This window comes from Lytechinus variegatus, chromosome 13 (assembly GCF_018143015.1).
Source record: "Lytechinus variegatus isolate NC3 chromosome 13, Lvar_3.0, whole genome shotgun sequence".
Classification (NCBI taxonomy): Eukaryota; Metazoa; Echinodermata; class Echinoidea; order Temnopleuroida; family Toxopneustidae; genus Lytechinus; species Lytechinus variegatus.
In genome coordinates, this window is record NC_054752.1 from 10,658,428 (window position 1) to 10,685,956 (window position 27,529).

General features: G+C 37.7%; 1 protein-coding gene across 2 annotated transcripts in view; it reads left to right on the top strand.

Moving 5' to 3' along the window:
- Positions 1–419: 419 nt before the first annotated feature.
- Positions 420–27,529, top strand: part of LOC121426256 (transformation/transcription domain-associated protein-like) — a 77,526-nt gene continuing 50,416 nt past the window's right edge. For both annotated transcript variants that reach the window (XM_041622490.1, XM_041622491.1), the window contains exons 1-27: positions 420–510; positions 3,295–3,404; positions 4,152–4,590; positions 6,172–6,237; positions 7,454–7,581; positions 8,075–8,264; positions 8,701–8,795; positions 9,367–9,532; positions 10,056–10,222; positions 11,133–11,333; positions 11,730–11,819; positions 12,238–12,389; positions 13,250–13,350; positions 14,177–14,272; positions 14,847–15,028; positions 15,633–15,830; positions 16,194–16,382; positions 16,687–16,923; positions 17,573–17,669; positions 18,288–18,409; positions 19,016–19,186; positions 20,169–20,354; positions 21,551–21,670; positions 22,719–22,811; positions 24,273–24,395; positions 26,127–26,251; positions 27,354–27,465. In XM_041622490.1, coding sequence (XP_041478424.1) covers positions 3,402–3,404; positions 4,152–4,590; positions 6,172–6,237; positions 7,454–7,581; positions 8,075–8,264; positions 8,701–8,795; positions 9,367–9,532; positions 10,056–10,222; positions 11,133–11,333; positions 11,730–11,819; positions 12,238–12,389; positions 13,250–13,350; positions 14,177–14,272; positions 14,847–15,028; positions 15,633–15,830; positions 16,194–16,382; positions 16,687–16,923; positions 17,573–17,669; positions 18,288–18,409; positions 19,016–19,186; positions 20,169–20,354; positions 21,551–21,670; positions 22,719–22,811; positions 24,273–24,395; positions 26,127–26,251; positions 27,354–27,465 — 3,849 coding nt within the window. In that variant the 5' untranslated portion in view covers positions 420–510; positions 3,295–3,401. The remainder of the gene's footprint in view (positions 511–3,294; positions 3,405–4,151; positions 4,591–6,171; positions 6,238–7,453; positions 7,582–8,074; positions 8,265–8,700; positions 8,796–9,366; positions 9,533–10,055; positions 10,223–11,132; positions 11,334–11,729; positions 11,820–12,237; positions 12,390–13,249; positions 13,351–14,176; positions 14,273–14,846; positions 15,029–15,632; positions 15,831–16,193; positions 16,383–16,686; positions 16,924–17,572; positions 17,670–18,287; positions 18,410–19,015; positions 19,187–20,168; positions 20,355–21,550; positions 21,671–22,718; positions 22,812–24,272; positions 24,396–26,126; positions 26,252–27,353; positions 27,466–27,529) is intronic.

The following is a 27,529-nucleotide window of genomic DNA, read 5'->3' on the forward strand; positions in this document are numbered from 1 at the left end:
ACTGCTAGCATACAACACACTGTCAGATCTAGTTCATCACGTCAAGCAGTAGTTACCATTACAGCACTTGTCAATGGCAGTTCATCTCTTCTCAACAAACGTCCACAATGAATCGCTACCTTGTAATATCCATCAATCATTTCTATTCTTACAGACCACTAGCCTACAGCACCCTGGCTGATCTAGTCCATCACGTCAGGCAGCAGTTACCATTACAGCACTTGTCCATGGCAGTTCATCTCTTCTCAAAGAACGTCCACAATGAATCGCTACCTTGTAACCATCAATCATTTCTATTCTTACAGACCACTAGCCTACAGCACCCTGGCTGATCTAGTCCATCACGTCAGGCAGCAGTTACCATTACAGCATTTGTCCATGGCAGTTCATCTCTTCTCAAAGAACGTCCACGACGAATCGCTTCCTTGTAACATCCAGACGATGTCCTGTAAACTTCTCCTCAACCTGGTGGAGTGTATCAGACAGAAGAGTGAACAGGACGGTACTAACGTAAGTCCACTCAAGAATTTCTAAGTGACTCTTCTTCATAGATATTAAATTTCTTAAAACATATTCTTCCTGAATAAATTTTGGTTAGAAATTGAGAAAAACTTGTCAATTTCTTGTAAGAAGTAATGGAAAGTAATGAAAAAAAAGGATCAGTCTTAAACTTTGGATGTTTAGATGGTTAGGTTCAATCAAGACAATGATGTAATGCACTTATTGATTACCATACATTTTGTTCTATGTTTTCTGTTGCCATATAATTTCATCATTATCATGGTTATCCCAGGCATTTAATTTTGGGGGCCTTTAATCTGTCTGTCAGGCCTGCTTTTATTTCTCGCATTAGTTAATGAGCCGTTTGATATATCAAAGTTATACTTGGCTCAAATATGCATATAGGAGTGATGATGGTTTATTTACTTTTAGGGATATTAATATCTAAGTTCTGAGAGGTCATTATGTATCTTAAGATGTCCTGTTCTTGTAAAGGCAATGGTAAATAAATTGTGTAAAATCTGATTAAATTTTGAAGTAAAATTTGAATACTTGAGAAACAAAAACAATTTTGTTCACCTGATGCTTACTCCTCCAAGCCTTACATTTTGAATCAACACAATATTTCTATTTTTCATCCTGCTTTTTGAGTATTTATTTCATTCATGATCATGCTCATTTTTGTTCATTCCATCAAAATTTTGCATTTTTTGCTAGACCAATTTTAACTTTTAAATCCGTGTTCAAGTGAAATTTTGTTATGCTTTATTGTTCCATGAAAACAAACAATTCTTCTGTGATCTGTTGTGTGACATAATGAGCTTAAAATGGCTTTGCAGTGGTCGCGCCATGAAGTACATGTATAATTGAACTTTGTTTAGAGTTTTGTTGGCAAAGAGTGCATAAAAATTGCTGAAAAACAAGGAAACTACCATTCATTGTGCTCCATAATTATGTCGGATATATACGCATTGTATGTTATGTAATATTTTTCAAATGATGCACAGTTTAAGTCATTTTCATGGATGAATGATTTCAATATGAGTGGTAATCTTTGAGGAAGATTTGGTGAATATATATATTGATATATATATTTTGTATATGTTGTAGCTTATAATTCAAATGGATAGAGAAAAAAAGGAATATAAAGATTTTTAAATGAGTTTGTCATTGTGAAAAAATATTAAGATATCTCTAACTGGATAATGCCATTCATTAAATGGTTCAAGGATACCCTCATTTAGTGAGTATTGTGGACCACAAAAGGAAAATTGTCTGGTAATTGAGTTCACTTGCACAGTTTGAAATTTTTGGAGCACACAGATAATTCTTTTGATGTGGATATTTCACTGCTTCCTCTTGACACCATAACATACTTTTAAAAAGATTTCTAACTCCTTATTTTAGTCCAAGAATATGGAAAATGTATGCTTTCCTTCTCGAATTTTTACTTTTGACACTTCAGCATTTCAGTGGCATGGAAATGGTTGAACTGGCACTTTCCATAGATCCATGGCCAATGTGCGTTACATCTTTATTGTGTGGATGCATCTTTTTTCGCTCAATGGAAATCATCGACCCATTTTCATAATGAGTTACAACTATTGTAACCTTGCCATTGTGGCAACTACAATGATAACAGGACTCTGAAGGCAATCATAAGCAAGGTTTACGTGGAAGTGACAATAATCGCAAAGTTACAATAGTTGTAAGACAGTAAGGGGGTGTTGCAAGAAAATATTTGCAATCAATCGCAAATATTCTGTTACAATTTTACAGTTGATTGATTACTTTTAACTCTAGCAAATGGGATTACCCCCCTTGTTTCATGGTGCAGAATAGCAATCGATCGCAAATTTGCAATCAACTGCACGGCATATGCTTGATTTCGGGAATGAAAACAGACTTGCAATGCCCCATAAGTTTCTTGCATTGCCCCATAAGTCTTTATGAAATGAGCCCCTTGAGCATTAACACATGCCTCCCAGTTGGCTCAAGTGCTGATTGTAGGTCAAATGTGAATTCCATTTAAGGGGATTGCCCAACTTACAATGTGTGGTGCTACATGTAAATCATTTTTTTTTAATTAAGAGTAACAACTATGGCAACTTTACCCTGTGGCAGCTAGCATCGTAACAGGGCTCAGTTGCCAATCAAGGTTACCATGGTAGTTGCAATAATGTCCAAGTTACCATAGTTGTAAGTCTATTATTAAACGGGCCCCTAGGGGGGTGTTTCACAAAGAGTTAAGTTTGACATAAAGTCATCCTTAAGTGCCAACGGCACATGCTATTTTACATGTAATCTGATGTATTGATTGCTACGCCATAGTGCACTTCCTGTGTGCGTGATCTGACCGATTAGGCGATGCACTGTATACCGAGCGTGACTGAAAATTGTGACTCCAAGTTTAAACACTTAATCTTTGTGAAACTTTCCCCAGGCGCCTGTTGCTTAAAACTTTTGCCCTAAAGAAACTCTGGTAAATAAACAAAAACCCTGGCAAACAGGATTATGCCACTGACACTTCGCATAAAATTTGCCAGAGTTTTTGTTTCAGGCAACGGGCCCCTTGTGTGATTTGTGCCATTTGCCAGGATATCCTTGTCGATGGAAAGCTTTGCCAAGCAAGCAAGCAAGCATCATTCCATTCCATTAATGATTGCACTCACTCATTCCTCATTTCTTTCTCTTCTCCTTGCCCTCTCCTTCATTTCTCAATGGACCCCAAATCACCATTACCACCACCACCATCTCCTCCTCCTCCATCCCCTTTTAAAAAACAAACAACAGAAATTGTTTGTATTGCAGGCCCGCGAGATCCTGATGAGGATGCTGGAGGTCTTTGTGCTCAAGTTCCACACCATCGCCGATAACCAACTTCCTGCCATCTTTGATAAATGGTAAATAGATCCCCCCAATAGAATAAGAGAAATTGAAAAAGAAAAAAAAATCCCTTACACTTTATACAAGCACTGCCAACAGTCGAAGTGGCCATTTTGGCCGGCGATACACCCTTTGTGGTGGGTTGTTGGCTCCATTGAATGTCAAGACCGCAAACTGCTAGGAAATTTCAGAATACAATGATAAAATGATTTCCAAGAAAGTTCAAGAAAGCGCAAACTGAAGATGATCCTAGAACACTTATTTCTACAAATTTCCGGCTGTATTAGGGTGGTTAAAGTAAGGAATTTTGAAACGCAAAATGGCATCGCATGATGATGGAAGATCATGCGATGAAAGTAATCATGTGCATGCACATGAGCGGGATCTCCTGTAATTTTGATTGGAGTATTACAAAATAAAATAATTTGATAACTAAGTAAGAGAAATAAAATTGATAAAGCAAAATGATAAGAAAATGAATGGATAACTGGAAAAGAAATGGAAACGAAGAAAACCCACCATAAACAGTGAATTAAGTAAAAAGGAACGATAGGTAATATATATATATAAAGAATAATATATCTTATTAATTCATATTGAGCCCTTGGAAATTCCGTGGTTTAATACAAATTGTTATTTCGAAAAGAGAAGTACAGCTTTATGGAAGAAGCATCCTCTAGCAGATACTGCCATTACTACTAGTAATTTAATTTATTTTATTATATGAAAGGGAGCTCAACTCTGAAATCTGTTGCACTTCACAGCCGCCAACAACAAGAGGCAGCACAAGAGAAGATGCTACCGCCGGTATCACGTTCCATCTCCACATCCTCAACATCAGCATCAACCACCGCCACAACCACCACCTCGTCATCATCCTCATCCCAACCACCACCACTTACGCCGACAACGCCACAAGCAATGTCCTTCACTTCCCTCTCCACGACCTCCACCATGGCACCGCCTACCCCGACCACTCCTGCCCCGCCCATCACCCTCGGGGTGTCCTCCATCACCACCGCCCCCTCTCCTCCCTCTTTCCCACCCGTGAGAAGGACGATAGCAAACCCAAGAAGTACCTCCCTACCGGCCTGACTCATTTCAACAATTACTCGGTGGTAGACTGCAGGAGTTTGGTTAAGACGGTGGTGTGCGGCGTCAAGACCATCACGTGGGGTGTTAGTGCCTGCAAAGTTTCAACAGGTCAGTTTTGCACAAGTAACCTTCACATAAATAAAAAAAAAAATTTTTAGCAATTTCATACATCCTGTGAAATAAAATGATTTTCAGTACTGTTTGGCATGTCTATGCCACCTACATGTAGGAGTATAAAAAGAGTTTTGAAATAATTAATTTTATCAATATTTTGATATATATATATATTTTAATATATCAAGCGCCTTGAGCACTCTACAGAGTGGATTTGGCGCGATATAAGTCTAATTATTAATATTATATTTTGCAGTACAATTATTATTATGATAAGGTACCTGGTAGAACAGAATTCCTTGAATGTGCAAGCAAATAAAGCCAGGGTTATTTATTCATTGCTTAGAAAAATATTGAATGCTATAAATGTTGCATATTATTATTAGTGATATTATGAAAATCTTAGGTTTTTGTCTCACCTGCGTAGCAAAGTGAGACTATAGGCGCCGCTTTTCCGACGGCGACGGCGGCGTCAACATCAAATCTTAACCTGAGGTTAAGTTTTTGAAATGACGTCATAACTTAGAAAGTATATGGACCTAGTTAATAAAACTTGGCCATAAGGTTAATCAAGTATTACTGAACATCCTATTAGAGTTTCATGTCACATGACCAAGGTCAAAGGTCATTTAGGGTCAATGAACTTAGACCATGTTGGAGGAATCAACATCGAAATCTTAACCTGAGGTTAAGTTTTTGAAATGTCATCATAACTTAGAAAATATATGGACCTAGTTCATGAAACTTGGACATTAGGTTAATCAAGTATCACTGAACATCCTGCATGAGTTTCACGTCACAGGACCAAGGTCAAAGGTCATTTAGGGTCAATGAACTTTGGCCGAATTGGGGATATCTGTTGAATTCCCATCATAACTTTGAAAGTTTATGGATCTGATTCATGAAACTTGGACACAATAGTAATCAAGCATCACTGAAAATTTTGTGCAAGTTTCAGGTCTCATGATTAAGGTCAAAGGTCATTTAGGGTCAATGAACTTTTGCCGAATCGGGGGTATCTGTTGAATTACCATCATAACTTTGAAAGTTTATTGGTCTAGTTCATTAAACTTGGACATTAGAGTAATCAAGTATCTCTGAACATCCTGTGCGCGTTTCAGGTCATATGACTAAGGTCAAAGGTCAATGAACTTTGGCCGAATTGGGTGTATCTGTTGAATTACCATCATAACTTTGAAAGTTTATGGATCTGATTCATGAAACTTGTACATAAGAGTAATCAAGTATCACTGAACATCCTGTTCGAGTTTCAGGTCACATGATCAAGGTCAAAGGTCATGTAAGGTCAATGAACTTTGGCCATGTTGGGTTTTTTTGTTGAATAACCATCATATCTCTGTAAGTTTATTGGTCTAGTTCATAAAAAGTGGACATAAGAGTAACCATGTATCACTAAACATATTGTGCGAGTTAGAGTAGTATTCAAAGTGAGCACTGCTGCTATATTGAAACGCGTGATGCAGGTGAGACGGCCAGAGGCATTCCACTTGTTTTTTATTGAAAGCGCTAATGGTCTCCAGAATGGACAATAGTATGTTTGATTTTCTCCTGCAGATCCAAACCAGAACAAACAGTTTCATCCGAAGGAAACTGCTGTATTTATCAAGTTAGTCAAGCATGGTGAGTATTGCTTCTACCATATTATTTAGATTCATTTGTAACCTTATCAAGACTGGCTGTATTCCTGCAATGAGCGCTTCTACCTCCATGCAGAACGTCATTGCATTGGGGAGACAAACTCACAGGTTCATATTCTGAAGTCAGGTTTAACTTAAACTCAGGTTTAAAGTTGTAGTTTAAGTATGGGAAGCCAAAAGTACCAAAATTTTTATTAAGTTGTATGTTTCTTGTGTTTACTGTGCTTTTTCGTGATTCATCAATGGTAAAAGACAATCATCTATTTATACTTCCTAGACAATCATGAATGATTTGAGAGCCAAGTGAGCTGAAGTATAATATCTCCACTGTTAGTGATTTATGTAACAATTGGCTATCCATACTTAAACCACAACTTTAACCTTGAGTTTAAGTTAAACTTGCTATCAGAATACGGGCCACAGGCTTAAGTTAGGGGTGTGTATACTCTTTTGTGCTACGCCCTCAAGTGCTGAAACTTGTTTAGTTCGATGGAACAAACGTTTCCCTTAATCACCTTGCGATCACGCAGTTGACGGCCGACATCATACGGGGGCTGAATCAGCCCCTCCCCCTCCCCCTCCCTTCTGTCTTCATAGGCTTCAAAACAGCCCAGTCTTTTCAGATTTAAGGGAAACCAATAAAAAGAAATTGATTGGAATGGAGTCTATGAGTGCTTGGTTGTGTTAATTGCTATGATACGGTCAATTTGAAGAGCATTATCTAAATACAAATATTGCATGGTATAGTATCAATTTTGAAGAGGGTGGTATTAAAAATCTTGGAGGAATATCTCTTCAAAGAACCAACAAACAGTCCAAAGATAATGGAGGACCAACTTGCTGTGCTGGCTGAGTGCTATACCGAGGGCTAAGGAAAAAACAGAGTCACATCAACCTCTCATTATATAATTCATAATCTTAGGATGACTAAAGGATTTCCTTTGAAAGAACTAATCTTGTTTGAGATTTTTTTATTGAGAAATGCTTCACTATTCCAGCATTCAGATTTTGACAAGATACATGCCAAAAGTATTTCACATGCAGCAAACTTTACAATCCGGAGTGGTCATGACAGCATGAAAGAAATAGACAATGTTTGTGTTCAAGATAATTTGACATTCCATTCATCTCTGGTGTCAGCATGTTTCACTCTTTCTATTCTTTGTTCCTCTGATGATTGCCTTTGATTGTTCTTTCAGCTTTGAAGGCCTTGGACATCTACCAGATCCAGATCTCACCTACGGGTCAGACCACAATCAGACCAGCGAACACCCAGAGCGTCAGACTCAAAGAGGAGAAAGAAGTCCTGGAACACTTCGCTGGAGTTGTAAGCAAATTTTCTTGATACTTACTAGATAATGTATGGCATCAATATCTCATTAAAACTTGGTGATTCAGACATTCTTTCCACAAAATTCTAGTTAATATAAACTCTGAACCCCTTTTCATTTTAGTACTAGTACATTTCCTTTATTACTGTGCCATATTGATTATTATTTTAATGTGTTGAGTGGGGTCGCATCCAGAATTGCTGATTTTTAAGTATTTTTAGTTTATGTAATGGGTGTAAATGTTTGTAATTCTATGTGTTTTTGTGGTAGGCAGGGCCCCCTTGTAAAACAGGATGTCTATGCTGATGGGGCTTCCCAGCTGAAATAAAACTTAATGAATATATAAATAAAGGAAGTTGCTTTTTAGAGGTCCTTTCTTATTATTTTGTCCATCTTTCTAGTTGTTAATGTTTTTGTTTTAAATTTTTATTGTAGCCTAATGATAAATCTTATTCAAAATTCAATTCAAATTTCACTTCATTCATCCAGTTCAACATGATGCACCCGCTGACGTTCCGGGAGATCTTCCAGACGACCATCGGGTACATGGTGGAGAGGATCTACAAGAACTATGCCTTGCAGCTGATAGCCAACTCCTTCCTTGCCAACCTGTCCACGTCGGCTACCTTTGCGACCATCTTGGTGGAGTATCTCCTGGAGAGGATGGAGGAGATGGGAAGTAAGTCGGTACCCTGTCTTACAGAGAGTTACGATTGATCTGATCAATCGTAACTCTATGGAAATCCATCAGTGTCATATTTTTTTCTACAGACAACTTGCAAAATGTCCTTTGTAATCAAAGGCAAACACACAGAATTATCAAGAAAACAATGAATTTATGGATATACATCATATCTAGAATACATTTTGAACTATCATGCATTTTAGATGTTGACCTTGCTGGCCTTCCATAGTTCAGCTTGATCAGATCAATTGCAACTCCTTGTAAAACGGTGGCATGGACCCTGTCTTACAAAAAGCTCTCATTTATCCAAACCATCGCAAAAACCATTGCAAAAACATTGTAGTTTGTTGAACAATACTGTATTGGCTGGAATACTTACCTTGTTTTGGATGATGCATATATTGAGGTTTTTTTTTCTTCTTCATTTCAGCTAATCAAGAACGCTCCAACTTGTACCTGAAACTCTTCAAGCTAGTCTTTGGTTCAGTCTCCTTGTTTGCCAATGAAAATGAACAAATGCTAAAGGTATGAACATCCTAAAATTTCAAATTACATCATTTCCCACAGATGATCTCATGAAATTAGTCTAAATAGCTTAGATTTGCATTGATTTAAAATCATCTATTGTCTGTATTAGAACAAGATTTAGAAATGACATTGTTTCAACTTTTCCATGAAACATTGTGACTTAAAAGCTCAGTTGATAGAGCGGTACTAAAGTTTCAGAACTCTTGTTTGAAACCAAGTCGATATTCATACCATGCTTAACCATGATTTAATTCTGACACCAAAAAATTATGCTGAAGTACCATTCCACGCATTACTTTCGAACCCATAATCTCATTGATGGTTTTACAAAAGTGCACTTCCTGATCTGAATATTGTGATGATGCATTATATGCCACACCTTCAGGGAATGTAAGTGTGTTTTTTTTTGTCAGAAGAGCATACAAATGTGTGAACCCCTATAGTCCCTCAGAGAGAATGTAAAGTAGTCAGTGCTCTTTTTTTGTTGGAAGCAAGCATTCATGCTTTCTATAGTCTGTAAGCTAAATTGTCTCCTTGTGAAACACCATTTCACCTTTATCCCTCTCAGCCTCATCTGCATAAGATAGTGAACCGATCGATGGAGCTTGCGACCACGGCTAAGGATCCCTATAACTACTTCCTCCTACTGAGGGCGCTCTTCCGTTCCATCGGTGGAGGCAGCCACGATCTCTTGTATCAAGAATTCCTGCCCCTCCTTCCAAATCTCCTACAGGGTAAGTCAATGATCGTTTTTCAGTGGAAGAATTCAACTTGGAAACCACAGGGTGCATTTATAAGATATTGGGTGTGGGGCAGAGAATTTGTTTCAGGGGTTTTATTGTCTCAAGTGTGAATGATTGTTTTGTACATGTCTTGATATGTCACATGATCACGGTCAAAGGTCATTTTGGGTGAATGGACATAATGTATTATTTTCATATTAGTGTTTTCTTCTGTGAATAATTATTCATTACCTGTTTTCAAAGGTAGCACTGCTGCTATATCGAATCGCGTAATGCAGGCAAGACTGCCAGAGGTGTTCCACTTGTTTATTTTGTCTGTTACATATACATATGCTTGTGTAAAAAAATGAAATTCTATTGCTTATTGCAAGAACTTACCATGTCAAGATCTTCTTTGTTATGGTGAAAGTTAGCCTTGATTTTAAACACTTTCTCATGAAAAACAGTTTGCTAAGATACATTCCTTTATCTTTAAACTGTTGAAACATTTCATTTATTTGTTTTTTTTATCAAGGTTTGAACCAACTACAGAGTGGCCTTCACAAGCAGCACATGAAGGATCTATTTGTGGAGCTTTGTCTGACCGTACCAGTGAGGCTAAGCTCATTGCTTCCATACTTGCCAATGCTGATGGATCCATTAGTCTCGGCTCTCAACGGATCGCAGACCCTTGTTAGCCAGGTTAGTTTGTTGCCCTTTCCAAAGTACAATGTGTTTCAAAATAAAGGTAATCAAAATTTAGATAGTTAATTCAGATTAATATTTAAATATTGCAATGTACATTTACCAGAATGTGGAAGAACAACTCCTAATTCTTTTTTTTTTATTGATACCTTACTTGTGCGACTGGCAATATGCATTGCTGAATAAATTAATTTGGAAGATAAGAGGTACAGATTTCATTTTTCCAACTTTGGTTAAGTGAAAGGATCAGCCATTTGGGAACTGCAACATTTTCAACCTTGCATTCATTAGCATAATCTACAAAAGTGGAGCGTTGTGGCCCAGTGGATTAGTCTTCTAACTTTGAAACATAGGGTCAAGGGTTCAAATCCCAGCCGTGGCGTAATTTCCTTCAGCAAGAAATTTATCCACATTGTTGCTGCACTCATCCCGGGTGAGGTGAATGGGTACCCGGTAAGAAGAAATTCCTTGAATGCTTGAGTGCCTAGGCAGCTCAGCTAAAGCTGGGGTAATATTAATACATGTAGCAGGGCCCGCTGGGAGAACAGTTTTCAGAACTGATGTGGCTTTCCTGGGTAAATATATATATATAAATATATAATGTATATAATAATATATATATTATTATTATTTAATGTGTCGGTATCCTTAGATAAAGAAGTCAGTCAGCTTGGGAACCAGTGACAAATTGCACCTTCACACAGGACTAGCACAAATAAAACTTGCCATTTCAATTTCCTGAATGAGAGGGACCTTCTATACACAAATCATTGGCATGGACTTTAAGGCATATTCAGACCATTTTCCGTACATGACGGGTTTGCAAGCAAACTTCACATGACTGGGGTCGATTGAGTTCAATTAATCTCATATTTTATCATCTTATATTGTTGGTTTTCAATCACAGGGATTGAGAACGCTGGAGCTGTGTGTGGACAACCTCCAGCCTGACTTTCTTTACGAACACATTCAGCCGGTCAGAGCGGAACTGATGCAAGCCCTGTGGAGGACCCTCCGTAACCGTAGCGACCAGATTGCTCGCGTGGCCTTCCGTGTATTGGGAAAGCTTGGAGGAGGCAATCGTAAGATGCTTCGTGAACCGCAGAGGGTTAGTTGAACGTACTGTACTTCTTTTTATTACTTTACAAATACTGTACGAGCTGAAAATTTCACCAAAATTTCGTGTTCGGTTTGTTCTAAATCTGGCCCATTAAAACATCTGAATTCATATTAATAAATCATTGATATCACTATTTTGTCATTTTTTCCCCAAAATACCTCCAAATTTGCATTTATTCGCTTTATTGAATGTTTTTTCACATGCATTTTCATTACTGCTTCACCAAGTTGTTTGATAGGACTACCAACTTGCTGAAACAACTGAAATTTATCTTGACATTATTTTAGGCTCTTTGTGTGGTACAATTTCTTCAAGACTGTTAGCAGAAAAAAATGATGTCTGAATTTCATGCAATAGAGGTGTTTGCCCTTTTTTTTTTTACAGCTGTCCTATGAAGATGATGAGAATGATGGGCCTTGTATCACCATACTGTTTCCTGATCATAAGACTCCTGTTCATCTACCAGTATCTAAGGTAAGAAAGGGGAAGATATGACTATGATGGTGGTGGTGGTAGTGATGATGGTGATGATGAAGATGACGATGGCAACAATGATGATGATGATGGTGAAGATGATGATGATGATAATAATGATGATGATAATGGCAATGGTGGTGGTGATGGTGGTGACAATGATGGTGATGATGGTAGTGATGATAATGATGGTAGTTATGATGATGATGATGATTATGATGGTGATGATGGTGGTAGTGGTGGTAGTGATGATGATGATGATGGAAGAAACATGAGAGCGATGAAAAACAGTTATTTTATTTATAAGGTAAGCACAAGCTTTTAGCAAAAACAAACAAACCATTTTATTCCCCAAATAGTTATACATTTTTAGAGTAAATAATCATGAATGAAATATGATTTCTTCCCGGTTTCTCAGGTAATCGAGACTGCTCTAAGCAAGCTGACATCACCAACCACTGATGTCTTCTATCGTCGCCAAGCGTGGGAAGTCATCCGACATTTCATCGTCAGTATGCTCAGCTTGGGTGATGAGCAGAGAACCATTCAACAACTGCTTTTCCACTCAAGGTGAGGAATATATGGGTCCTGTTACATAAAGCTGAGTGTGTGATTGGAGGGCTGATTTTAAGGGTGGATTGCATTGATCGTTATGTGCAATCAATGGTACAAATCAGTTGTATGAGCAATTGCTACGCTTTGTACTACTGGCCCCTGGGGCCCTTCTTACAGAGAGTTGCGATTGATCTGATCAATCATAACTCTGTGTAAGACTGGGCACCGAAGTAATTAAGATATGTACTGGAGAGTAGTCTAAAGTCATATCAGATTGAAGCAAAAGTATATTTGCAAACTTTACAGGAAAAAATGCATGTAAAGGGGGGGGGGGGCTTGGCAATTTTGCCCCTGAAAATGATCAAAAGAGCATCAGAAAATATCCATTCACTGCAATGTTAAAGCTTATCCAAAGTTGCAGATTTACGTTGTAGGTTGTGTAAAATAGCCCCCGAAAATAAAGAATTAATTTTTGGCCGGCACAGTTATGATATCATTGTGAAGCAAAACTCTGATACATTTTGTACCTGGGTAAGATTCTCCATGGACACCAATACCCTGGAAGTATGAACAGTAATTGGAATTCCATGTTTTTCATGCTGTTGAGGGCTTGACTCCTGAAATCGAGGGAGAGAGACAGACAGAGGGAGACAGAGACAGTGTGAAAGACATGGTGACAGACAGTAAGGAAGAATGGAAAGAAAGAATGAATGAAAAAAAAGAGCAAAGAAAAATAAAGAAAAAAAAATACAAATCTACAGAAACAAAGTGATGCAAGATAAAACCAGAGAAATGCTTAGAGACAATTATTAAAGAGCGATAACAAGGGGAAGATAGACAACAATACACTAATTGCATTTTAATTTTTGTTGTAGTTTCCATGATGGTGAGATTCCAAGGACCACTAGTCATGCTTACAAGTGCCACGATCAACTCTCTCGGGTTTGCTTCCAGAATGCATTGACATCTATGATTGGTGAGTAGTGTGCTGGTGTTTTGTCTTATTAAAGTAGTAGAAGCAAAAGGTTCTCGAACCTTAGCAAGCTTCTGTTTATGCTTTGTATTTGTAATGTAAATAAAGTTGAAGTTTTAAACCTTGTGTAATGCCTAAATGGCAATTTTTGTGCATATACGTGTATGTATTCCTGATTAGGGGCCAGTTTCACAAAGAATTACATCTATTTTAACTTTGCTATTATGACTACTGCCATGGCAATATGGCTCAGCAGCTAATCTCAGTCAAGATGGTAGTTTACAACAACGGCAAAGTTACAAAATATTTGTAACTGTTTATGAGAGCGGTGTTGGCTAAGTCGGTAACGCGTCTGCCCGTCAATCCAAAGATCGTGGGTTCAAGTCCACCCCGGGCGGATGACTGAAGCCAGTGCGTTGTGTGTAAACATCTCTCCCATGTTTCATAGATGCAGGCTATGTTACAATGGAAAACACTCCGTCCCTCGGATAGGACGTTAAATGGAGGCCCTGTGTAGAGGAGAGTTACCACCTTTGCACGTCAAGAACACACTGCACTATTCGAATAAGAGTAGGGGGAAACCCTGGTGTAGTGGTCCACCTGCATTCCCCCCAATCAGTTATATCAGGAGGAGAGACCTGCGGGTCAGTGATTCAGTTCGCTTTTCGCCTTCCAGTCACGGGTGACGCCAAACAAATAATGATAATGAAGAATTGGGTGCAAGATGGAAGTTATATTGTTATTTTCTTGAAATTGCATTTGAATGCAATTTTATTGCAACACCCACAGAGCTATTATTACAAATTCCATGTGATCATTTTTAATACAGTTTCTGCAACCATCAAAGATCTTCGTCCCAGTTCACTTCCCTTCATGATGAATGTTGTGAGGCACATCACTCTGGTAGCAGTCGCTCAGCAAGCAGGTATGTTGAATGGAATATTTTTTGGACAATCTTGAGTTACACACTACTGTACCCATCATAAACAACTTTGTTCAATATAAATCACTATAAAAGATGTTCTATTTGCTTGACAATGTACAAACAGTCCTGACGGGTGTTTCATAAAGCTGTCTGAAGTGAAGAGCGACTTCAAGAACGACTGGTAATTCTTTCTTATCTGCTTAATAATTACCAATGAACTTTCAGTGATGGATATCATTTACCACAAGGATCACCAGTCGTTCTTAACTTATGAAATGGCTCCCTGGTGGGTGTTTCGTAAAGCTGTTCATGAAGATATGCACGACTGGAACATGTTCTTAGGTGCTAAGTAAGCTACATAGGGACATATCATGTAGCACAATAAGGGTCACCAGCAGTATGTAAAGTTGTTTGTACCTTTCGAACAGCACCGAACAGATCTTGTAAAGTGCATGTGAAGTGTATGGGATAGAATGGCCTGATAGATGGAGGCTAAACTCTGTTTAAATTGATCAATCATTTACTGCAATTACCTCGGGTTGTTGAATAGTCTTTCCCACTTCCCATTTCATAGGTCCTCTTCCTACTGCTCACAGTCGTCAGAAGTCTTTGAACGACAACATGGATCCTCATGTGTTGGTAGATGCTATATCGGCATGCATGGCCCATGAAGAGAAGGAGCTTTGTAAAACAGGACAGCTTGCTATGACGGTCATCGTAGAGACAGCAGCCGCTGTGATGGGTAGTAAAGCAAGGGTGAGTTCTCCATTTTAGTTGAAGATTGAGGACATGTAGTTAATTTGTGTAATTTAAAGTGTTTATGAGAGGCGTTGTATGAATATTGAATTATCATGATTATTATTATTATATTGTCATTATGTATTCTTCTTTTGATATCAATTATAAGTTTCAGTATTTTTTCTATTAGGAGTTAGACAAAAGTTGTTTATGTCCCATTATTCCATCTGTTCATACCACAATCCTTTTTTGCAGTTTTTGTGGGGATAACGTAACTCAGAAGATCTCAATCGAAATTGTCCACCTTCCAAATCTGTGTCCTAATTATGTGAAAGCTGCATAATTAATAACACCAATAATAGGTTCATAGATACCAGTATGATGTACATTTCATCACTTTCACCATTTTCAGTGCAAACTGTTGAGTACATTTTCTTCATTTTCATTGCATGGAAGACAGTTTCACTCAAGATATTACCCTCTTGCCCATTTCGTCTCACATAGGGTTGTCAATTACTTTGTTGTTGATTCAGAATTAAGTGGCAATTTATTGATTCAAGCTTTTTAGCTCATATCATAGAGTCCCAAGAATTCAGTCAGCAATTTGTGCTTTATCACGCAGGCCTGCCAGCTATCTATCTTTGAGTATGTCGCTGATCGCATGTGCAACTGCTGCTACGAGCGAGCCTGGTATGCTAAGCTGGGGGGATGCATCGCTATCAAGTTCATGATGGAGAACATGGATATGTGCTGGGTCCAAAGCCATCTCTATCTGTTCCTCAAGGCACTTCTCTTTGTCATGATGGACCTTACTAAAGAGGTGAGTACAAAATTAATGCATGAAGGTACTTCCCCCAAGGTCATGTATCTTCAGAAATGCTAACTTTAACCCTATGCTGCACAATATGGATCGATTTTGTACTGTGAGGAAGTTAATGCATGGAGTAGGATTTTAATGCATGACCTGATAAAAAGATGGGGTCACAACCTCTTCACTTTGACGTAACAAATTATGACGATGATGATGATGACGATGATGCTGATGATGATGATGATGTTGATGAGGATAATGATTATGATAATGATGATGAGGATAATGTGCTGATGATGATGGTGATGATTTAGATGATGATGGTGGTGATTATGATGATGATGATGATAATGTTGTTGCCTATACCCATAGGTATCAAGTGGAGCCTTGAACATGGCCAAGAGCAACGTCGACCTTGTGTTGAAGCTGTGTGCCACCCCACCCTCGGGAGCCGACGCTGAGAATCCCAAGCTCGCAGTAGCCCAGCAGAAAGCCTTCCATGATGTGACCAGAGAGTTAGTCAGGGAAGTCACTTCGCCCAATCAGACTGTCAGAGAACAGGTAGGTGGAGTCATTATTCATAGATTGATGAGAAATTCCATAAAGTAGTCACATTTAGATTATAGACATACAGTATTTGAAAATAGCAACACTGTAATGGGAAGATTTCCAATTAAGTGAGATAGTCTGAAATTATATTTGGTATGAAATTGCCAAGGAAAGGGTCAACTCATCGGAAGAAAGTTACAATGATATAATTTATATGCCAGCTCTGAATGCTTGTGTGACCTTTTTTCATGGCTCTATTTATTTCATTTATAAAACTTAAAAAGAATACATTACCATACGTTTTCTTCTCTTCTAGGCAATGGATTCCTTGCGATGGCTCGCAGACTTCACCAACAAGAAAGTGATGGAAATCATGTCTCCCCATAAGGAGGTGCTGGCAGACATGATCCCTCCCAAGAAGCACCTGTTGCGTCATCAGCCTGCTAACGCACAGAGAGGATTGATGGACAGCAATACATTCTGTACTACGTTAGAGCCCAGACTCTTCACGATGGATCCAACCATCCCGGAACACAAAGTATTCTTCACTGAGGTATGTTCATACTTTCAGAACGTTATTGATTCCATATTTTATGTCTCCACAACAGGAGGTCATTGCTTCATGTGTTATCAGTATAATGTGGAGATCACTGACCTCATATGTAGAGAGAGATTAGAACCTATTCTGATTAATCATAATGATAATTTAGTCTTATTTAGCACTTGTATATGTATATTTTTGCATTAATATATAGTTACAATGTTGACGCAGTGAAATAAAGCAAGAGCAACAGTGAGATTGAAATTATAAATCAAGAAATTAATATAAAAGACTTGTAATTGAGGTCAATCTTGCACTTGAAGTTGATTAAAATCCAATTTACCTCTTAGAATCGTCCTGCTCTTGTATAATAATAAACATCGATTTAAAACAAAGAAGTATTTCCAGTCGCAGTGCTTCATAAATTTTGTGAAATCTGCCATGACAGCATTAGTCTATCACAAGTTTATTGGTTAGAAACCATGTTCTAAAAACTCATTGAAGAGATTTAGGTTTCTCATTCATGATATGGAATCTTCTGATACAAGGAGGAAATCAACTGTCCTGCACATGAATAATACAGATTGTGAAATTTGTAGCTCTCTGTTGATTGATGTATATAAATTTCCATGTATTTCTTTTTTTATTTGTGTATGTTTAGTTGATGAATCTATGTGAGACAGAGGATTCTGGTCTTGTCAAGCTACCCTGCTACAAGGCCGTTCCATCTCTTGTTCCTCTACGCATCAGTGCACTGAGTAAGTTATCGTGTTGGTTGGGAGATACACTTTCATGGGCAATTCCAGAAATAGCCAAAATTTTTGGGTGTCAAATCTTCATTTTCACCCTTTTTCTACGCAAGCCATGGTGATTTGAGATCATAACAGTTACAATACAGGGATGCCAGTTTTCAGGCAAAAGCCTGAATTCAGGCTCTGGCAATTCATTTTCAGGCCATAGTTTTTGCATTTTTGTGTACAAAAATATTGTATTCTAGGTGATTTTCATGCCCTCCGATCAATTCCAACTGGCATCTGTAACTATATCAGGATGGCCTAACAAATTTGATGCATCTAAAGAATGTCTTTTTGCTCTGTGTAGACGTTCGATCTTCAGCCCTTTAAAAATCAATAACATTACTTGCGTAAAGGTAGCGATAAACTTGTACAATATCTTTTGTTTTTTGTTCATCTTATCTTTGGAAAATTGGTCTAGCATCTTTTTTATAGTGTCCAAAATGATGGAAATAGTTGAAATATACATATTTTAAAATGATATTTTTTCTTTGTATAGATCAAGATGCTGTTATAGCTTTTGTTAAATGATGTGATGTTCACCTGTTTTGCAAGATTTTCCTTTCTTTGTTCATTGCGTAGATGCCCTTGCTGCATGTCGGTACATCCCTCAAGCTAGGGAGAGGATCTTCAAGATCCTATTCAATGCTCTTAATTCCAATGTCAGTGAGCTGCAAGAAGCTGGAGCAAAGTGCATGGAGAAGGTAAAAGAGTTATTCAATTTCATTTGATAATGGTGATGATGCCGATGATGACAATGATGATGATGATGTTGATAATGATGATGATAACAACGATGGTGATGGTGATGGTGATGATGATGATGGTAATGATGATGAAGATGGACATAACGATGATAACAACGATGATAATGATGATGATGATGATAATGATACTATTAAAATAATTACTACATATAGAACGTTACAAATTCTTTTTATTTATTCCATTGTTGAAAATGGTGATTTGGTGATGAACACACATTACATAGATTTGCCATGTTTTGTAATATTTATTATATGATCTCGTCTATCCAGTTTATATTTGTGATCTTTCAGCCACTTAGAAGCATTTTGCAATTTTTGCGGTATATGAATGCATTATGATTATTATTATTATTTATGAATGGGATCTCTTCTTGATATTATTTGTCGCCCTCTTTAGTTCTTCTCTGGTCAGCCTGTCGAGATGGAGATTGTTCATACTTGTGTGGGTCCATTTTGCTTCTAATGCTTGGTGATCATCAATCTCAATGAATCTCAATGTCATTAATGCATGATATTATTTGTCATATTTCTTGCTCTCTGCAGTTCATCTCTGGTCAACCTGTCGAGATGGAGTTGGTTCACACCAGCGTACGTCCGTTGCTTCTAATGCTGGGTGATCACCGTACGTTGAACCTCAACGTTATCCAGAGACTGCACAGCCTGACACAACTCTTCCCTAACGCATTCAATGAGAAACTCTGTGAACAAATGCTGGTAAGATTATTTCTCAAGTATCATTATTTACAATTTTTGTAGATTTGACAGTACATCTACATTCAATGACAATAGGTTGTAACTCTGGAAATCCCACACATCCCAAGAGGAATCAAAGCTTGGTTGATTTTATAATGAGGAAAAATTAAGAAATTTCACTTTGCACATAATTAAATGCTCAAAAAATATTGAGCTGGTGATGCCATCCATTCCTACATTAGCATTTCACAGTGTTGTGCATATAAATGTTTTGTTTTCGGGTTTGTTTGATTTTCTCTCTTCCCTCTAATAAACTTCTTTTTTGGTGTGGAATTTCACTTTAAAGGTCAAGTCCACCTCAGAATAATGTTGATTTGAATCAATAGAGAAAAATCAGACAAGCACAATGCTGAAAATTTCATCAAAATCGGATGTAAAATAAGAAAGTTATGACATTTCAAAGTTTCATTTATTTTCAACAAAATAGTTATATGAACGAGCCAGTTACATCCAAATAAGAGAGTCGATGATGTCACTCACTATTTCTTTTGTTTTTTATTGTTTGAATTATACAAAATTTAGATTTTTACGAATTTGACGATTAGGACCTCCTTGCCTGAAGCACAAAATGTTAAAATAATGGAATTCCACGTGTTCAGGGAGGAATGAAACTTCATTTCACATGACAATGATGAGAAAATAAAAATATTTCATATTTCATATAATAAAATACAAAAGAAATAGTTATTGAGTGATGTCATCAACTCTCTCATTCAGATGAAACTGGCTCATTCATATAACTATTTTGTTGAAAATAAGCGAAACTTTAAAATGCCATAACTTTCTTATTTTACATCTGATTTTGATGAAATTTGCAGTGTTATGCTTGTTGAATTTTTTTCTTTTTATTCAAATCAAGTTTTTGTTGGGGTGGACTTGTCCTTTAAGCTTTAAAGAATGATAAAATGCTCAACTGTAAGATGATATCGCTCTTCTGCTTTAGGGTCACCTGAAGAAGTGGCTGGAGACGACGGTCATCAGTCAGAAGAACGGTCAGAAGTCAACGGACAGTCTCAAGATCTGTACGGCCATCCTCAACATCTTCCATGCCATCCCTGCAGCATCGGCCAAGATCCTTGAACATCTCCTGACGCTGGTCATCAAAGCCGAGGGCGCTCTTAATATGGAGGTGAGTAGGATAGCATACATTGTAAAGTTGATTGTCGCCCCTGTATTAGATAAAACTGTAGGGGTAATTTTGTAGTTGTATAAATATTTCTCCTTTCTTACAGCCCAAAATTTGCATTTCTTTGTTTGTTCATTGCAGGTGATGACAACAGGATAAAATTAAGTTTGTATTTGTTCATACAGTAATGCTCAAAAGTTACTGAAGCCCACCAGAATATGAACATAGTTAAAGTGTTCAAGTTCTGCCATGTTTTACAACTGTGACTTAATAACTCCTTCCAATCCCTCTCATAACTAGCTTATCCTTACTTGCTGTACCACAATCTCATAAATTCATGGGGGATCGATCATTCTTTTATGCTGGGCCATTGAAATAAACTTCCAAAAGACATCCGCAATATTTCTTGTCTGACCACTGAAAATCAGGTTATTCACACAAGCTTTTAAGTAATTATAATTCTTCCCCCTTTTTAATTTTAGTGTCTTTTTTTCTCCTTCTTTCTTCATTGCACCATGAGCATTGTTTAAAGGTATTGTTTAACTTTGTGCGCAGCCAATTTAAAAAATTCTCAAACCAAGATGAAACATGTGTACAAGTGCATGTATTAGAACTAATAAACCCTGAAAACAACCATTATTGGGAATGAAAAGCTAAAACTACAAGGCAAACCCCGATTTTGTAAATAGGCGTCTTATAGACGCCTAAATAGTACACATAAGTGTATGGGATGAAATTAAGATGGTGTTTCCGGACACTTTATATTTCAATTTTTGAAGCACTTAATTATTTTCGAACGCAATTTTTTCTGGTCATCATTTTTGTAACGTATCACAGACACAGGTGACAAGTGTGACCTTCTAGCTCAGATTTTTTTAAAATTCAAACCAATGTTAACCAATTACTTTAATGATGGATACTGGCGCATTACAAATGTCCATATTGTTATTATTAAGTTGCAGCCAATGATGACATCATTAAGATCTGGATTTGAACTTGCCTTTATTTCTATGGGGAGGCTTGAACTAGACTGAATTTCGACTTCAGTAGTCCTACCACTATTCTGAACTCTGATGGCTAAGATTTATCGGTTGTTATGTTCATACCAAATGTTATAGCAATTTCTTTGAATTTCCAATAGCAACGAATTACGTAATGTGTGCCGGGCTTTACAGTTTATTCTATGTATTTATTCCTAGGTTGGAAGTCCATTCCGTGAGCCCCTGTTGAAGTACCTGCTACGCTACGCTCAACCGACAGTGGATCTGTTCTTACAGGAGGCTAACCTCAAGAATCATCAACTCAGTCGCATGTTCAATGTAAGTGTAGTCTTTCCTGATTTTTTATTATGCATCTGTCTATGTAGGGGGAGTCATGGTCTGGTGGTTTCCGACTCTTGTCTTTCAATTAGAGGGACGTGGGTCCAAGTCCCAGCCATGGCATGTTTCCTCCAGCAAAAGATTGACTGCGCTTCACTCAACCCAGGTGAGATGAATGGGTTCCTGGTAGGATTTATTGCTTGAATGCTTTGATACTTGGTATCATATTATTACTCCAGCGGTAGCTGAGCCGCCATATTGGCGTTAAAGCGTCAAGGAATAAATCCTACCGGGAATCCATTTACCTCACCTGGGTCGAGTGCAACACAAAGTGGATAAATTTCTTGCCAAAGGTAAACATGCCAAGGCTGTGAATCGAACCCACGTCCCTCTGATTGAAAGACGAGACTCATATCCACTTAACCACGACGCCCTGGATTTGTATAATGTAACTTTTTAACATCTGCACCAACACATAATGTACAATGCCTACTTAGCTTGTTGTACGCGATCAAATGGGAGGCTGAATGTCACACATTCGTACCGTTGCACACAAGACGTACCATCCAAAATGTACCATTGCACGGCTTTAAGAGGTGACGTCACAATGCGATTTCATTAAATAAGGTGACAATACGCGTACAGCCCGCTGGCTAAATGTGCAATGTTGTCCAAGATCATGTGCGCTTGTGGGCCCGGCTTGTGGGATTTTGCTTTTCGCTTTCAATATTTTTGCTCCCTTTTCATATTTTCGCTAGATTCCGAGGCGTTGTACAACAAAAATAGCGAATATTCTTATTCGTGCAATGGTGCAAGATTTTGCATTCGGTGAAAGAAAGAAACGCTCTATTCAACTCGGCTAACGCCTCGTTGAATAGAGCATCTTTCTTTCACCTCATGCGAAATCTCGCACCATCGCACTCATGCCTATTCGCTATTTGTATATTCTTCATGCTGTACCAGCCTATGAATAGTATAAGAAGAATAACATAAAGAGTCATGAGTAATTATCACTGACTATGATATGTGTTTTGGTCTTTATTCACAGTATTTGTTGAAGCATGAGTTAGCGGAGCCTCTGAGAGCGGCCATTCAGAAGAACCCTAGCAAGCTGATCAACCTAGCATTCAGTAAGACACAGGTAAGATATCATTCAAAGCCATGTTAGGGTGGGGGGGAAATCAATCATTGATATGTTACAGGGCTTATCCTTGATCACAGGTGCGGATCCAGAGGGGGGGGGCACAGGGGGCACGTGCCCCCCTTTTGAGAAGCAAAATTAAAATTTGTAATGTAAAAATGCCATTAAAATAATTATCTGAAGACCTTTTTTTTGGCTTGTCACATTTTTTCGGGTACGGAATATCCTTAATTTGTGGTTGAAAACCTTTTCTTTGTTTTGGTTTCTCAAAATTTTCCTCCTAAAATTTGCCCCCCCCCTCCTAGATCCGCCCCTGCCTGAGCAGTGGTGAAGTAGAATCAAAGCACCATCAGACTCTGACCATTTCCATCAGTTCATAAAACATCCACAAAATAATAAAAATAGATAATAATAGTCAGTTCTTGTATAGCGCATAACACATTATGTATTATGTCTCTTTGCGCTTCCAAAGGACTGGGATATTATTACCCTTGCTTTAGCCCTGCAGCCTTTTTAAAGCGTGGTAGCCTTTCATGGAATAAATTCCTGCCAGGTACCCATTCACCTCACCTGGTTTGAGTGCAGCACAATATGGATTAATTTGTTGCTGAAGGAAACAACGCCATGGCTGGGGTTTGAACCCACTGCCCTCTGTTTCAAAGTCTGGAGACTAATCCATTGGCCACAACACTCCATAGTGGCACTTAACATTGATGTGTGTTATCGGATTCTTATACCCAGCATGTTAAGATTGTTGCCTCTGGTACAGGAGATTGAACATTCTAGCTTCTTACCGTGTACATTGCTGCCCAGTGTAGGCTATCATCTGGCTAACTGCTTTCTGAGATTTGGGAGGGCTATGAGCCGATGTATCTGCTCTTTTGTGTAGAGATTTTGATGCTTGTTGACATGCATTAGCTGTGCCTTACGTTTCCTTTCACACACTCCCAACTGTGTACAACATTGGCATTGACCTCAGTTTGACCTCAAGTCCAGAGCTTGTAGATTACAAACCCTGCTGGCCTAGTTTGCCATAATATGAAATATGAATATAAAATTTCAACAAAATAACTGATTACCCCAATGTCTATAACAGATTCTTGCAGGTTTCTGTAAATTTAGTGGCCCATATCCTGAAGTTGAGTTTAATTTAAACCACGGTCTAACTAAAATTATTGGGAGCCAAAAGTTCAAAATTCTGTTTATATTGTGTATTTCTTATGGTTATTATTTTGTTTCCTTTTTCTTTTATAATGAAGAAAAGTCCTTCAGTTATCATTCCCAGACAATTATGAACAATTTGAGTGTCAAATGAGTTGATAAAATTGGATGTGTGCTGTTAAGGATTTGTCCCCCAATTGGCTGCCCATACTTAAACCACAACTTTAAACCTGGGTTTAATTTAAACCTGAGCTCAGAATACGGGCCAATAAGTTTATGTCGTTTGTATGATCCTTGCAGCCCCCAGCTCGCCCTACAAACTCCGCAGAGAAGTTCCTGCAAGAGCTGCAGTACCAGTCCATTCGGATCTGTGCTACCCTGGTGAAACACGACAAAGCATGGCTTCCACAAACACCTACAGTGGTAAGATTGCATTCTTGTATAATATACAGATATTTCCTACCTAGAGTTTGAATGAAACACATCATTTCCCTGGCAGAGTTTTATTTTCCCCCAAGGGATTATATTTTTCCCGAAGCACGCAACGTCAAGGGAAAATATTGTCTTGAGGGGAAAAATATAGCTTTGGAGGGGAGATGAAATATTATTTATTCAAAAGATAGACCGGGCAATATCTGTTATATCAAATAGTTTAGGTAGATTCGCTATCAGTCTTCATTTGTAATTTGGCTTTATGATGAACTCGAAATGGAGATTTGGGGTCCGTTGCAGAAAGAGTTGCAATCAATCGCAACTTTAAAAATCATGCGCAACTTGATTTTTAGCCAATCAGCAGCGCGCATTTGGGACTTGCGATTGCTTTTTTTAACTTGCGATTGATTTTTTTAACTTGCGTTTAAACGCAACTCTTTCTGCAACGGTCCCCAGATCTGTCTACACCATAATGTAATACTTTCGGGAAAATACAGCAAGCAGCAAGTGCGTTCTTCATGCAATCATTGTGTGAACATGAAAAGTAAACTACTTGATTATGCAACTTATAAGCAGCGAGTGACTTCACCTCAGGAATATAATGCCGCAGTTTACAGTCCAAAGCAGTTATATTCACTGAGGTGATGTCAAAACCTCGAATGTTACAAATGCGACCTTGCAGTTATGATCATGTGATAACGTATTGACCTATCACTGATTTGAATCTACATGTAGTGTTAATTATACAAGTAGAGTATATGCATATCATTACTGTGCTATATAAATGCCCATAATATTAGGATTATTATTGTGAGCACTATTATTACTATTCTTATAACATTTACTTATGAAAAGAGTATTACTCTGACCTCAGTGCTGGCCTCAAAGTAAAAGGATCATTTACTCTTCGTAACATTAGGCCGTACTTCATTTGGAATGATTTTACTTCTTGGAACTTTCATATTTAGTGCAAAATGCGATTTATTAGAAATTCGCGTTTCATCGGATTGCATTGTGTGCGTTGGGCTTTCCATGTACAAAAACAACTCATTTTGAAACAGGACCAAGATCAAATAAACAAACAGAGAAGGAGCTTTAAAGGGGAATCCAACCCAAATAAAAACTTGTTTTTATAAGAAAAAGAAAAATCAGACAAGTTGATAGGTGAAGGTTTGAACAATATTGGACAAACTACAAGAAAGTTATGAATTTTTAAAAGTTATAAATATTGGTGATCACTTTACCCATGGAGACTTCAAATTGGCCGCATATGTGACGTCATAGTGATGTAAGGCAAGGACTACTCTTCCATGGACTCTAATACATATTATGGCTAAAATGTCATTTTTCCCAAAAGTTTTATTTCAAATTATATTTTTCTTTCATGAGGACATAAAACAATATACTACCTGGGTTATATTTAGATTACTGCCCCGGGGGAATAGGTACTTAGAGGAAAACCACAAATCCCTGATAATAAAATACATGGCCTATGGGAAAGTTGTCCTTGCCCCTTGTCATAATTTAATTACCCAGTTGCCAATATGGAATCTACATAGTATTAGTGATTTCAATTTTAAAGCAGCTATAACTTTCTTACTGTCGATTTCTTTCAAACTTTCACCATTCTGTTTAATTTATTTTTCTCCTTCCCAACACAACTGTTTAAGGCCAAGGCTGGATTCCCCTTTAATCTTAACTCATTTATCTCTTCCCTACTAGTTTGTTCATCTTCGGCGGATCTGGGTATCGGATGCTTTCCAGGAACGTCATCGCCATGACAACGTAGGCGTTCATCACTGGGAGGAGCCTAAACTCCTCGTCAAGTGTCTGCTCAACTATGCACAGTAAGTGCTTGAATCAGCTCACAATTTGGAGTTTGGTGTTGATGTTGGTGTTGGTGTGAAAAAACAACATGTCAGATTGTCTTCCATAGCTCAACACCTGGTGATATTTGTTCCAGCACCTGTTTTATTTTAAGACTAGTGCTGTGCTGATGTGAAATTCAACCTAAAACCAACACCAAAAGGTCAACACCAAACTTGAAATCATCCAATGCATTCATATTTGAGAAAAAATTTGAAATTCTGATGTTAGTTTGTTTTTCATTATTTTGATTTTGGGCAATTTGAAGATACATGTACACTATGCAAAGTTCAACCTGATGGTCTTTGCTATGTCTGAAGAAGGAGAATTCAATAAAGTTTGTAAATCCTTCTTGTATATATGGGACCTTTTTGATATAGATATGATTAGTCTCCTCTTTGTGCTTCCTATGAAAGGGTGTAATGCTTTTAAAGGGGAAGTTGACCCTGAAGAAAACTTTGTTGTAAAAATAGCAGAAAAATAGTAAAAAATATTGGTGAAGGTTTGAGGAAAATCCGTTAAAGAGTAAGAGAGTTATTAGAGTTCAAAGTTTTGGATTTGTGACGTCATAAACGAGCTGCTGCCCCATGTGTTATGTAATATAAAATGCATGAATTTCAAATTTTGTATGGTTCCTGATGACTTAATTTTGTTTTCTATTCATGATTGGGTGTGAAATGATTTGTCTATTAATATACAAAAGGTACAGTGAAAACCATTTTAAATTTTCTGAGAAAATGACATTTCATTGATTTTTTACCATTCGCTATGTAGGAATGCTGCTCGCATATGACGTCACAAATCAAATAATTGAAATTCTAATAACTTTTTAATTATTTGATGATTTTTTCTCAAACCTTCGGCAATATTTTTAATTATTTTTTCTGCTTTTTTACAATAAACTTTTTGTCAGGGTGAACTTCCCCTTTAAATTACCATGGCTAGAGTAAGCCATAAAGTCAAGCAGTAATGGAGAAAAGTGGAGGTCCAACCTACAAAAAAGTTGAATATTTCCTGGAATTGCCTATTTATGAAAAGGAGTGACCAAAGATTCAATTTTTTTTGTTTTCTTTGTGTCTACAGGCAACATACCTCCAATGTTGAGCTTCTCTTTCAGCTGCTACGAGTCTTCAGCAATCGATACCTGCCAAATTTCCAGTTCCTTAGGACATTCCTGGAAGAGACTGTCGCACAGGTAATATTTTTATTGTAATTCCAGAGATGCCAACCCTCCCGATTTCATCGGGAGGCTCCCGAAA